Source organism: Paroedura picta, chromosome 3 (genome assembly GCF_049243985.1).
Source record: "Paroedura picta isolate Pp20150507F chromosome 3, Ppicta_v3.0, whole genome shotgun sequence".
Lineage (NCBI taxonomy): Eukaryota > Metazoa > Chordata > Lepidosauria > Squamata > Gekkonidae > Paroedura > Paroedura picta.
The window spans coordinates 126,062,445-126,075,835 of NC_135371.1; the positions used below are offsets into that span (position 1 = coordinate 126,062,445).

General features: G+C 41.1%; 1 protein-coding gene across 1 annotated transcript in view; it reads right to left on the reverse strand.

Annotated features, from left to right (window-relative positions):
- Positions 1–302: 302 nt before the first annotated feature.
- Positions 303–13,391, reverse strand: part of NARF (nuclear prelamin A recognition factor) — a 38,925-nt gene continuing 25,836 nt past the window's right edge. The window contains exons 8-12 of the mRNA XM_077327616.1: positions 11,481–11,610; positions 9,804–9,876; positions 9,092–9,229; positions 6,657–6,814; positions 303–5,399 (exon numbers count right to left, since the gene is read on the reverse strand). Of these exons, the coding sequence (XP_077183731.1) occupies positions 5,158–5,399; positions 6,657–6,814; positions 9,092–9,229; positions 9,804–9,876; positions 11,481–11,610 (741 nt within the window). The 3' untranslated portion in view covers positions 303–5,157. The remainder of the gene's footprint in view (positions 5,400–6,656; positions 6,815–9,091; positions 9,230–9,803; positions 9,877–11,480; positions 11,611–13,391) is intronic.

Consider the following 13,391-nt stretch of genomic DNA (forward strand, 5'->3'; position numbering starts at 1 on the left):
CTGGCTCAAGGTTGACTCAGCCTTCCATCCTTCCGAGGTCGGTAAAATGAGTACCCAGCTTGCTGGGGGGTAAACGGTAATGACTGGGGAAGGCACTGGCAAACCACCCCATATTGAGTCTGCCATGAAAACGCTGGAGGGCGTCACCCCAAGGGTCAGACATGACTCGGTGCTTGCACAGGGGATACCTTTACCTTTAAGGGTTATCTAATGATTATATTTTGCCAACAGGGATGGAGCCATCTGGATTTCTGCCCTAGGCATGAAAACATCTCTGATTGGCACAGATGAAACCAAACAAGTGCAACAAAATTCAATTTTTATTATTTAAGGAATTCAAATCCATATTTCACTGGAAGAAACTCAGATTACTGAATATTATCCAAGTACAATCATGATGAAAAGGCAGATGTGAATACAAACATTTCTGTTTTGATAGATTTCAGTCTGTAGTCACTTCAGCTATTAAACATTTACAATCTCCTTTGGCTCTGAGGTCTTGATAACATCTATTGTTCCCTTTTAAAGACCCCAAGTAAATACACAGTACAGATATTATCCTGACTAAATGCCTAGAATAGGATACATATACAAAGTACCATCATTCAGAACATATTCATATTACATTGTAAGTATTTGGGGGGGGGGCAAATTCTTAACCCCATATTGAATGCCCATAATTCCTAATAGATGCTTTTAAGGATATAATCCCAAGCATACTTCCCAGGAAGTAAACATAAACAGGAAACTTGTGGCACTGCAAAGATGAATGTAATTTTATTTGCGGACTCTAGTTCATGAAACTTTATACTGGAATAAAACTGTGCTAGTCTGTAAACCACTAGCCTCCAGTTTGTTTTTATTGCAAATTATTAGCATAGGTACCCTGGAGAAATCCTCAGGAAGTTGCATCCCGTTAAACTTGATATGACTGACTTCGAACTAAGCATGTTTAGGGCTGGGCTTTATATCTGCAAGACTGATGCTGCAACACTACATTACAATGCCAGCATTTTAATGGGGGGTCTAGGTTAAACTGAGAGCTATACATTTTTACACTTTTCAGAGCACTTCATTGTTCTTAAAAAGCACACACAAATGTATACTTCTGCATTTCATATCTAGAAATAGATTGTTCCACTACATTCAAATGAAAAGTAACATACTATGGCTAGATTTCCCTAGGGACATTATTGATTCCTAGAAAACCAGATTGACTGCAGCTGTAAGAAGTCTGAAGCTCATATATTACTTTTCTTTAAATGCAGGAAGAGCAGAAAGGCTAACAATTTCCAGAAGACAGCAGATTGCTTCCATTATTCACAGCTTCCACTATAGCATTATCACAGTGAATTAGGATTGGTGGGTGATTGATGGATTGCACCCACAGTTAACAACTAGGAGCTCTTGTAATGAACTGTAACCCTGAAATTGTGAATACCATGAAAGAGATTACTTTCAAATGACCGGCATGGAACTCATCTAACCTTAGAGACATGGGAAGCATGCTTTCATCTTTTCTAACTGCATAGGGGTCATTCTGGTCAGTGAATTCTAGATACTTCCTGCTTTCTAAAGGAGTAATGATAGCAATTTATTCACATTGGAATAGACAGTTGTTTTAAGAGAACAAAACAGATGTAAATATACAGTTTATGAATCTTTTCCCAAGCAATCCTTTTCCAATATGGAGCAGATCTAGATTCACAGGCTATAACAGTTGTGTTACCTTTAACTATCACATAAATTGTGGCAACAGAAAGTAATTTACTCTGCAGAGTTGATTTAAGTAGGGTCTAGATTGGAGTCATTCTGCATGGTATTGCAATGTCAATTCTGTTTCTGTCTCATTTAGGTGATAATTCAAGATACTGACATCCCAGATCAAATCAGAACAGTGAACTTTGAACCTCTCTAACTCACACACCACTTCACCCAGACTTGCCTGAATTCAATGTTGATCATTTTAGCTTTGGTCTTGATCAATATATATGTATGGCGGATGCAAAGGCCTTTCTTTAGGTCCACAAAGTTGTGGATTTGTAAAATTGGTAATATGCCCTTACTTTATTTAGGGGGCTCCTTTCCGTCTTTGAGTAGTAAAGGCCAAGAAAAACTGTTGCCATACATATGTGTGTCTGGTTGCATCAGAGCTTCAAGATGAAGGTGTGCAAGATACCTCCTTGGGTCTACAGATATAGTAAAGTTTTGTCTACCAGAGCACTTGAAATGGTGAACCATTATGATGACTGTCCTAATTGAACAGATTTTAAGGGGTCAGTACTTATAGATTTATATTTGGAAGTTTCTATTTTGGCACAGAACAGCTCCTTTTATCACAGTAATTGTCAGGCAACACAATTAATGAGGATCTGTTATGGTGGAATGTTTGACCACGGTCCATAAAATTAAATGGCTGTATTGAGAACCACAATTTTCAAGGTCAATCACACTCATATATGTAACAAAACCTAACTACAAAACTGTAAAGAAAATAAGTTGTAAGTAATGGCTTAGATCCTGCTGTACATTTCTCCTAGTGGAAGGGCAGGGGCCATTTCCTCTGATTCCTACTGCAGAACACCAATTTGCCCCTTATGCCATTCCAGAAGGTACTTTGTTCCCCAGGAACAGCATTTTGGGCTCTGGCAAGAGAGGGAAGGAAGAAAGTTCTGTTCTACTAACCTGAAATGCCTTCCATGAGTGATTTACCGTGGGATCCAGGCCAATGTCATTCAAATGTATATGCAAACTCAAAACAATTATACTTACAGTCTTACGTATGGCCACAATTATTGCAATGAACCCACTTTAGGGAGCATCCTAATGAACTAAGACAACAATAAAAATAAATATTATGGGCACCATAGCCTGAAAGTTACTGAGGGCTGTGCTTAAGTGCTTTTGCCTCACCACAGACATAGTAAAGCCTTAAGCTGGCACACAAGTGAGAAAAGTTACTGGATAAGACCAGTCCCCTTCTCCACAGCGTACCTTCATGATGAAACAGGAAGCCAGCCATGCCTATTCCATGCCTATCTCCCGCCACCTCAATTGGCTGAAGAAGTCAGTGTTCAGGAACTGGCGGGAATCATAGTATAAAACAGTGCAACTGAGGCCCTAACTTGCCAGTTGCTCCAAATCCCTTTTCTAACACAGAGGTAGTTCTTTAGTTCCTACACCCTATTTATTTGATTAGGAGTTTTTTGCAAACACATACCTAATGGCTGACAAGGACATATAATCTCATATTTGTGTGTGTAAACCAAAACCATAAGTACAGAATGGCCATCTCTTTGTTTATGCTGCATCCAAAATCTAGAACCACATTATTTTTCTTCCCATTAAAGTTCCATTATTATGGCAATGGTTCTCATCTCTCTTCATTATTTGTCTGTTCATGGACAAAATTCCCCTGCTTTTGGTGAGCATTAGATAACAATTTAGATGTTCATTTTAAGAAAAGTGAAGCACTGTCCTCTAAGTAGAGGTTTGGAACCCTGCCCTGCACACCTCTGGGCCCTGAGATCTCAGTGTTTGTATGATCATAGTTTAAGAACATAATAGGGATTTATGATACTCAGTAAAATCCTGTCAAGACTTATCCATATTTTCATGTTAACGTAAGAAAAGTAAATGATGGAATAATTCTGGAAAACAAAGACCAAAGTGGCTGCAAAGTGTTTGAAAATGCTTTTGAGGCATGAGATTTTAAGTCTCTGATAAGGGAAAAGAAACCACAGAAATGCCAAGATCTTTTCCAGTTCTGAACAGCACCTAACTGGAGAACCTTGAGATAGAAAAGCACCTAAAGTGTTATGGATTCAGTCAAGCACTGCTGGTAGGCAACCTCTGTTCATTTCAAAGGGCTTGTGCTAGCTTTCCTTGATTGGACCAATGACAGGAATGGAGGCTGCAGACTGGCAATCCTTGGCAGATTTCTCATTTTGCTGATTGTGTCCCTTCTCAAAATAGCCTTGCCAATAACTAATCCTTGTGCAGCCCTATTGGTCTTGACTAATGACAACACAATACGGTTTCCTTTACCGTTTTTCCTCATACATGACTGTGGATAAGAATCTCCTGTCAAGAGTAAGGGCATAGTCATCAACAGAAAAGGCTAAACCCCAGAGAACTGGATTAAAACTAATGTAAGAAGCTGGAGAATCAGCTCTTATGTAAGAAGCCGTGAGCTACAGAGCTTGCATTAGGCAGGCATCCATGCAGTAAAAACATTATTAGATGAGGTCAACCTCAAGATATTCTGGGTTCAGTTCAGTGGCTTTGTATCAAATCAACTTCACGTTTGTTGATTTTGGCCCAGTGATTCTCCTGTCACCAGCTGTTCTTGCCAACTTACCTTTTGAATTCCGTAATTAATAACTTTACCCTGAACCCATGGCAACAAATGAAATATTCCAGACCCAGTCTTTGACTTGTCTATCCACATCTCTCAAAGGCCAGGATCTCAATACTCACAAGCAGTGTCACAGGCTGGAAATATCATTAAAAACAAGACAACAAAAGCAAAGAAAGTTTTCTCTAAAGAAATCAAAGGTGCCAAATTAAAGCTGATAAAAATTAAAGCCGATATGACCCCATTTTCTAGATATTCTAGTTACAATTTTGGAAAGCCCCAAAATATGGTAAAGTGGATTTTGTGTGGAACAGCAGAGAATTATATCATCAGTAAGTTTGTTCTGTCATCATTTGGTAACTTACAAAGTTTGGTAATGATACAAAGTCATAAATCATAGAACCTTTTGAGAACAATGAAATTCATGATAGGGGATTTGGGGGGGGGGGCACAAGAACTATGTACCTAAGGATCAGAATCAAAGCACATGACAACATGCACTGATTCTGCAATGCCCCCTACCACTCCAGTGTACCTCTTCTCTACGTTGAGGGGCTCCTTGTGCCTTAGGAAAGATCTCTGGACACACACACTTACAATATCAGGCTCTTATTAAATAAAGACATTCCAAATATGCAAAGACTCAAGCAACAATGTGATTTTTACACAGTCTCAATAGGAATAAAGGCAGTTCCAGCTCATTATAGTGCCTCAGTTCACATAGTGCCTCAGATCTCCAGTTGCATAGAAGTTGTTAGTACTGCATGTACTGCCTAATGCAGTTCTTGTAATCTGATTGGTCACCATTTGATATCGAAACTGTGGGCAGCTGGTTTTTCCATGCTGTATTTAGTGTGTAATGTTTCCTTGACCTGGGTGGAGTCCATCCCTTCCAACCACTCCTGGTACAGCTTCTGCACGTGCCTGTTGGTTTCAGGAAGCTGGACAGGAACTGCAGCATATACCTCCTCCATCTGATGCAGTAGGGCTCTGTCTGGTTTCCCATCTTCCGTCTGAGCCTGGCCCTTCCCATTTAAGCAGCCTAAAAGGCCAAAGTCCGGAGAGAAAAAAATTGATCTCTCAAGAAATGAAATAATGATAACACTAACAATGCAGCACTCACTCTGGAAATGAACAAGCTTTACCAAATAGCAAATCTAATTCAGAGCAGCACATTTAGATGTTAGAAATTTCTATGTAGTCTTTTTGCCAAATATTGCAAGGTGGCTGCTGTAAAAAAGCCAATTAAAACTAGGAACCATGAAGACACAGTTTTGATGTAGGAAACAAAGAACAGCAGATAAAATAGCCAGCATCAGATAAAAGAACCAATTCACAGCAGCTCAGAAAGCCGAAAACAATTGTAAAATTCCAGTGTAATATCTTTGAACTGATAGAAGTAATATGCCACTATTATCCCAGCTAAAACAATCTGAACATAATAAACTGTCCTTGAAATGCAGGATAACATAACAGATTTTGTTTAGGGCCAAGTGTGAGGTTCTTTCTGAAGTTACTTCAGTCCTCTTTTCCTTTTAAGTTTTCATTCTTTTGGCTTTCCAAAGTTTTCAGCACCACTCCTCAGCTAAGCCCAAAGCCTTTTACTTGGAAACTGAGCAGTGGAATACAAAAGATACTGGGTTTGATTCCAAGTGGGTCCAAAATATTGTGTTTATCTCACATACTGCATAGCAGTATGGAATTCTGGATTCTCTAAGAACTGATTTGAAAGGTGCCAATAAGGCTGTGGTGATTTCCACCAATTCTTCCCTCCCTCTGCAGAACATCTCTAGGCTGTTTGCAAGAATCTACTGTTTCTCTGCCTGAATGGGGCAGCTCAGTGCACAAAGATCAGGACTTGGGAGCCTCCCCAGCCCCGCCCGTGCTGGTGCTCAGGACTGGTCAGGACCATCACCAAACAAGGTCCTGGAAATATGTATTAAAACATTTAGTTTTGACAGAGTATCAGACACCCATCACCATCTATCAAAACCCAACAAGGGGCAAGACCAGAACAGTTCGAAGGAGAGTTGGTTTTATATCCCGCTTTTCACTACCCACAGCAGTCTCAAAGCACCTACCAATTGGCACCCTATGAGATGGGTGAGGTTGAGAGAGCACTGAGAGAACAGTGACCGGCTCAAGATCACCCAGCTGGCTGCACGCAAAGGAGTGAGGAATCAAAACAACTTCTCCCGAGAGGCTGCTGCTCTAAACCACTCCACCAAGCTGGCTCTCCTGAAGCTTTTCTATTACAAAAGGAAAAGGTGAAGGGAGACTTTTTACATTTGAACGTTACCTCCAGGACAAGCTAAAACTTCTACAAAGTGGTAGAAACACTTTCCCTTTTTCAGCTTTAAAACCATGTTTTGAATGTTTCGAAATCCATAAGCTGCTGCAAAACGTAGCACTGTCTCCCCATCTTTTTCTAGAGTGACCTCTTGGAAGTCTTTGTTTCTGAAAAGACACACAGAGAAGATTCTAAACACTTTTGTCTGGAGTATTAATTTGAGGACTATTGGGAACAATGAGCCTCTTGTGGCGCAGAGTGGTAAGGCAGCCGTCTGACAGCTTTGCCCATGAGGCTGGGAGTTCAATCCCAGCAGCCGGCTCAAGGTTGACTCAGCCTTCCATCCTTCCGAGGTCGGTAAAATGAGTACCCAGCTTGCTGGGGGGTAAACGGTCATGACTGGGGAAGGCACTGGCAAACCACCCCGTATTGAGTCTGCCATGAAAACGCTAGAGGGCGTCACCCCAAGGGTCAGACATGACTCGGTGCTTGCACAGGGGACCTTTACCTTTACCTTATTGGGAACAATGCATTTGGTCCATTCACTAGGGTTGCCAGCTCCAGGTTGAGAAATTCCTGCAGGTTGTGGGATGGAGTTTGGGGAGGGTGGAGTTTGAGAAGGGGAAGCACTCTAGTAGGATATAATGCCATAGAGTCCTCAACTGGGGATGCCAGATTTCAAGCCATCACCTGGAGGCTGGTAATCCTATCTGTTCAGAGTGCCTACTAAGCAAAATTACTCTTTCTAAGCCTGCTGATTTCAATGGCTTTAGAAGGGTGTAACTCCTTAGAATAGCTCTGCCAGAGTTTTAAAGTGATATGTACATGCAAGTAAAGGCTGAACATCTCATATCACAAATGCTTTTCAGCTGTGTTATAAAGAGGTGACATTTCTTTCAGATGAAATGGGGAGTGTTTTGGATTTATTTAATACACTCAGCATGGGACTGTCCATTGATAGTCGTGATAGTTTGGCTCATTCATGTTTTCTAGTCCTTTAAATCACTGCAATTATATAATCCATGCACACAGACCAAGCACCTTCTGGAGCATATATAAAACTCCCCAAAACATTCAATAGAATGTGATCAAAAGTGCCATCAAGTCACAGCTGACTCCTGGCAACTATATGGGTTTCAAGGCAAGAGATGTTTAGGGGTGGTTTGCCACTGTCTACCCCCGTGTCACAACCCTGATATTTCTTGAAGGTCTCCCATAAAAATACTTGATAGGGCCAACCCTGCTTAGCTTCTGAGATCTGACAAGATTGAGTTAGCCTGATTATCCAGGTCAGGATTCTTAAAGATTCAGGTGAGTAGCGGTGTTGATCTGAAGCAGCAGAACAGAGTCCAGTGGCAACAAAGTTTTATTCACACTTTCATATGCAAGCTCACTTCTTCAGATACAATGAGACAGAACTTCCTCAACCATTACATACAGGTAGAGAGGGGGCCAGTTAGTTGCCAGGAAGGGCTAGTTGGAGTCAAGATGCATGAGTAACTGGGAGATTCCAGCTGAGATTTGAGAATAAGGCTTCCAAATGAGAATAGAGCTGCCAGATCTCCCACTAGGGTGGATGGTCTCCCACTGGCATCCCTCCTTGCCCATCACCACTTGAAGCGATAGTCCAACAGCTAAGTCAGCAGCAATTCCTAGAACTACCCTATGTTCTTGGTTTTCCCAGAAATGATATAATGACATCTCTGAAATCACACTCCTCCTTGAAGCTCTTCCCAAACCTCCCATTGATAGGTAGGCCTAGATCTCAGCAATCCTATTCAGAGCCTGGTGAGCAGCACTGTTGCTGTGGTGCCTGGGGAAAGAAACTGTGCTGACTGAGAGATCATCTCAGCAACAGTATATGACTGGGTATGTCTGGCCATGGTTCTCCTACTGGAAGCCCTCTTTGCCCATCATCACTTCAGTACCACCCACTGCAAAATATACATTCATTACTGATTCTGTGCAAAGTGATTCTAAGTGCCTAATGTTCTGAAGTGGGGTTTCAGACTAATTTAATTCAGATAGAATCATAGAATCATAGATGGCCATACAGGCCATCTAGTCCAACCCCCTGCTCAATGCAGGATCAGCCCAAAGCATCCTAAAGCATCCAAGAAAAGTGTACCCAACCTTTGTTTAAAGACTGCCAGTGAGGGGGAGCTCACCACCTCCTTAGGCAGCCTATTCCACTGCTGAACTACTCTGTTAAATTTTTTTCCTGATATCTAGCCTATATCGTTGTACTTGTAGTTTAAACCCATTACTGCATGTCCTCTCCTCTACAGCCAACAGAAACAGCATCCTGCCCTCCTCCAAGTGACAATCTTTCAAATACTTAAAGAGGGCTATCATGTCCCCCCTCAACCTCCTTTTCTCCAGGCTGAACATTCCCAAGTCCCTCAACCTATCTTCATAGGGCTTGGTCCCTATGTGCTACTTACTTTAATACTTTGTATGTGATTTCCTTTACTTCAGTATCAAACAGTTCCTTGGCAGCATGTTTAAAAATGTGCTCCAGGTAACCATCGGACCTCCTTCCATCATACCGGGTTAACTCGCCTTCCTTTATTCCACCAAACCTTATAAAATATGGACAGACGTAAAAAAGATAAAAGCATGGTCTGGATAAATGTGTGATTCTTCTATTAGCTCAGGTTAACTCAGATTTGTGCACAAGCAGTCCTCAGACACAAGGGGCAATGTTTTCCTTAACCACCGTATAAGAATAACATTGAAAACCCCTCCAGTGGGATTTTATTTTTTAATATATATTTAGAAGATGGGAGGCATTTAATTTCACTGTTTAGCCTGCTGAAGATCTGGGACTATCCATCCCTGTTTTCTGCCCAGAGGTGTGCACCATTGCTCTTAGACATATGCTAAAGTGAAAGGGGAGAGGAAAGATCAGAACAGTTGATTATGGAATCATTATGCAGAAACAATGTAAATTGCAAAGAGGTACACAGCCAGTTTCTGGAGTAATAGAATGAAGAAAACAATGTTACCATCTGTCTGTATTTGAGTATTACAAAATTAACTATTGTAGAAACTTGAAAGTTTATCATGATGAGGATTACTTTCATTTTTTGTGAGATGGAGATATGTAATTTATTTTACCCTAGTCACCCAAAGCATCCAGTAGAAATTACTTACAGGGTATCGAAGGCCACTTCGGCTACTTCTTTCAAAGACATTTTTCTCTGTTCCATTATTTGGAAGATTTCGCCTACAGGGAAAGAAAGCCATTTCATCTTAGGTACAAAAAACAACAACAAAAAAAAGAATCATCTTAGGCTGAGGGCAGGAGGAATGAAAATTTCAAGATGAGATTGCAAGGTTGTGACGTATTCTCAAGACTGATGCAGTGAGAGATATTGCCACTGTTGGCCAGTCTTGCTGCTCACTCTCCTCCCTGTCTACTAAAATGGAGACTTTAACGTCCACAGCAAAAGGGATGAACGAAGAGCTTTGGAGACAATGGCGAGGAATGGTAAAGGCAAGAGCAACAATGGAATATTAATGATAGGGTACCTAGGGTACAACCTGGTGACCTTCTGGGGGGAAGAGGGGAAATTCAGGGTTGCCAAACTCCAGATGGTGTCTGCAGATCTCCCATAATTATAACTGATCTCCAGTCTACAGATATCAGTTCCCCTGAAGAAAACGGGTTCTTCAGAGGGTGGACTCTACAAGATTATACTCTGCTGATGTCCCTCCTATCCCCAAACCCTGCCTTCAAATCTCCAGGAAATTTCCAACCTGCAGTTGACAACTGGAGGAAGTTGTTATAAAAGGAAAACTGAGGAAAGGAAAACTGAGAATCAAAGGGGAAAAAGGAAAACTGAGAATCAAGGCTAATAAGTCAGCATAGCAGTTGCACACGCCCTCCCCCTGCTGTCAATAAGATTATATGCATAGGTTTTGGGCTTTCAAATGACTAGGGAACCTTCTCTTCTGCTGATCAGCCTGGCCTTTGTCACATGACTAGCCACATTGTCAGTATTTCCTGGGTGGACATGTGTGCAGAACAGGTGGAAAAAGCACACAAGCAGAGCAACAATAGCTGACACACTAAATAAATGATTCAAATAAGAAAGCCTCAGCAGTGGCCTTTTTCTCTACAAAGCAAAATCCAACTTTCCTCCACCGAGGTAGCAGTACATTACTTGCTTCACATTGCTTCTTGCTACATGGAGGGGGTGGCACTAATTGTATTGGAGCAGATTTCTGAGGACATAGGAACCCTAGGGTACAGGGATAAGAATAAACTGGCTATTTTTATAAACTGAAAAGGTTAACTAGGAATTGTTGAACTCACGGTCCTATACTTACGAATAAGATAGAGGCTCACGGTACAAGTGACAGCCAGCAGAACTGTGCTGTTTAAACCTGGAACTGCCCTAGGCACATAGCAGTTCCGGTACAGTGATTCTAATTTGAATAACAAGGAATAGTGAGTATGTGGGGGGGGGGGCTAATTCCTTCCTTACACCACTACATTAATTCTTGAACCCCCCCCCCCAATGTTCTTATCTGAGACAGACTCACTCCCTGTCTCATAATTTGGCTGAAGAAAAACTGATATATAACACCAGGTCTTGGTAAGGGTAGCCACAAACAGATATAGTAATACATGTTTTCATTTTGCTCTTAACGTTGGATCTCTTCCCCTACCTCTTCACACACCCAAACACAGTTTAAATGCTACTGGGGCCTATTCAGATTTAAATACACTGATCTGCTGCTGCCATGGGCAATCTTACTTAACAGACACTCAAACTCACTTGTTGGAAAGTCCGATCTGACAAGGAAGACAAAATGCCTACCTACCTGATGTTAAAACACAATCAACATCATGAGAGCTACATAAGGGGGCATAGATGTCTTCTTGCAAGGCTTCCAGTTTCTTGTCATAGCAAGGCGCCACAATTATATGAAAAATTTTATCAGGAGACAGATTCTGATGAAGGAAGGAAACAGAATAAATGACATTGCAAGAAAAGAAGACTCTGGGATGAAAGACAGTTTTAAACACGTTTTTCCAGAAAAAAAAAAAAAAAACATTGACACTGCCAGCATGGGACAATTTGGATTAGATCAGCATATAATCCCTGAGTCTTTTGAGACTACTGCTCTCTTGGGCATGTACTTGTTATGTGAGTATTCTAATCCACACAGCTATTTCTTCCCATGTAACAAAACTATAGAAATCTCACAGGCCTTTTGTATTCTTTTCAAAACCAACTTTTAAAGGCTGTGCCATCAGCACTTCAGAACAAAGTTCCCTCAAATTTATAAAGGGAAAAAACCTAAATTTCACTCTTCTGCTATTTATAGTGGAAGTGAAGCTGCAAAAATCTCAGAAGAAGAAATTCCTGCTTCTGTTCTGTCTCTAAGATTCCAACACCAGATAAATTTTCAGAGAAGTCATAATTGTCTCCTGAAAAGGCCAGCGGCATGAATCTAGCAAAAGAAATCCTGCTGGGACCCACCCAAGAGTTTCACTAGCTTCCAGTTTCTCCCAGGGTTAAATTCAAAATGTTGCTCGTGATAAAATACCACCAGAAGAAGGTCGGCTATTAGCCTGAAATACTGCCTTCTTTCTAATGGTGCCTTTGTTGAGGGCACAGGTGGGCAAAACTTGCTAGATCCACGCACAAGGCCTTTCAGAAGATAGTTTAAGACTTTTCAAAGAGTTTACTAGACTTTGGAAACTTAGGGCCAGAAGAGACATGAAATTTCATGGATGAGCTGTTTCAAGGCAGGAGAACCACGTGGGGCCAGGGGAGTCTTAATCCCACCATGACATCAGTCCCAATGAAGATCCTGCATGTCTGCTGTTGGGAGTCAGAAAACCCACATGGGAGCACCATGCCTGGAACACGCAAAGTCACCTTTGTTTCCATCCCTAAGATGCTAGTTTTAAAACACAGCTCTTCTGCCAGGTCTTTGGTTGAGGTTTAGGTCAGGAACAACTGGAGCCCCTCCTCTGGATAACGCTTTAACATCATACGAACCCCACCCAGTGGTGTCTGGCTGTAAATGGGGCAGGGTAGAAAGGGCTAATGCTGCTTTCTTAGGTCTGCTTTTAAGGGGGAGTTGATTGGTTTTATTTGGGATTTTATCTGCTTTTATATGTAACCCACCACGAGTCTATGGAAAGTGGCGGGATAAAAATCAAATCAATAAATAGACAGATATATAGATGGATAGACAGATAAATAAAATAATTGATTTTGCATTGTTTATTGATGTCAATTTGAGGAATTGTTTTTTTGCTCTTATATATTCTATATATTTATATTCTTTGTTAAGAATTTTGAGTATCATCAAACATATACATTTAAAAAATAAACAAACCATTTTAATTGTTCTCTGTGGACTAGAAAGACTGAATGGCTAGATCCACAATCTTTATGGCTGCAATCTATGTTTGCCAGACACTGCCTGCCAAACAGCAGGTGGTTGGGGAGGGGGGTGCACAGTGTCATGGGAGATTTTTAAAAAATACAGCCAGATGTTGCTAGTAAATAACTAGGGCAGTTCTAGGAATCACCAGAAACTTTAGAGGTACCATGGAAACAATTATTCCTAGAACTACCCCTGTCACTTCCTTATCAACTTCCAGTAAGTAATGAGCTTGCTTTCTCATTTCCTAATTTCTTCCCTGCTTGGAGTGGCAGGGGGTAACAGAGCCTGGAGACTTGTCAGCTTTGCTGCAGTTCAAAATATACTCACTAG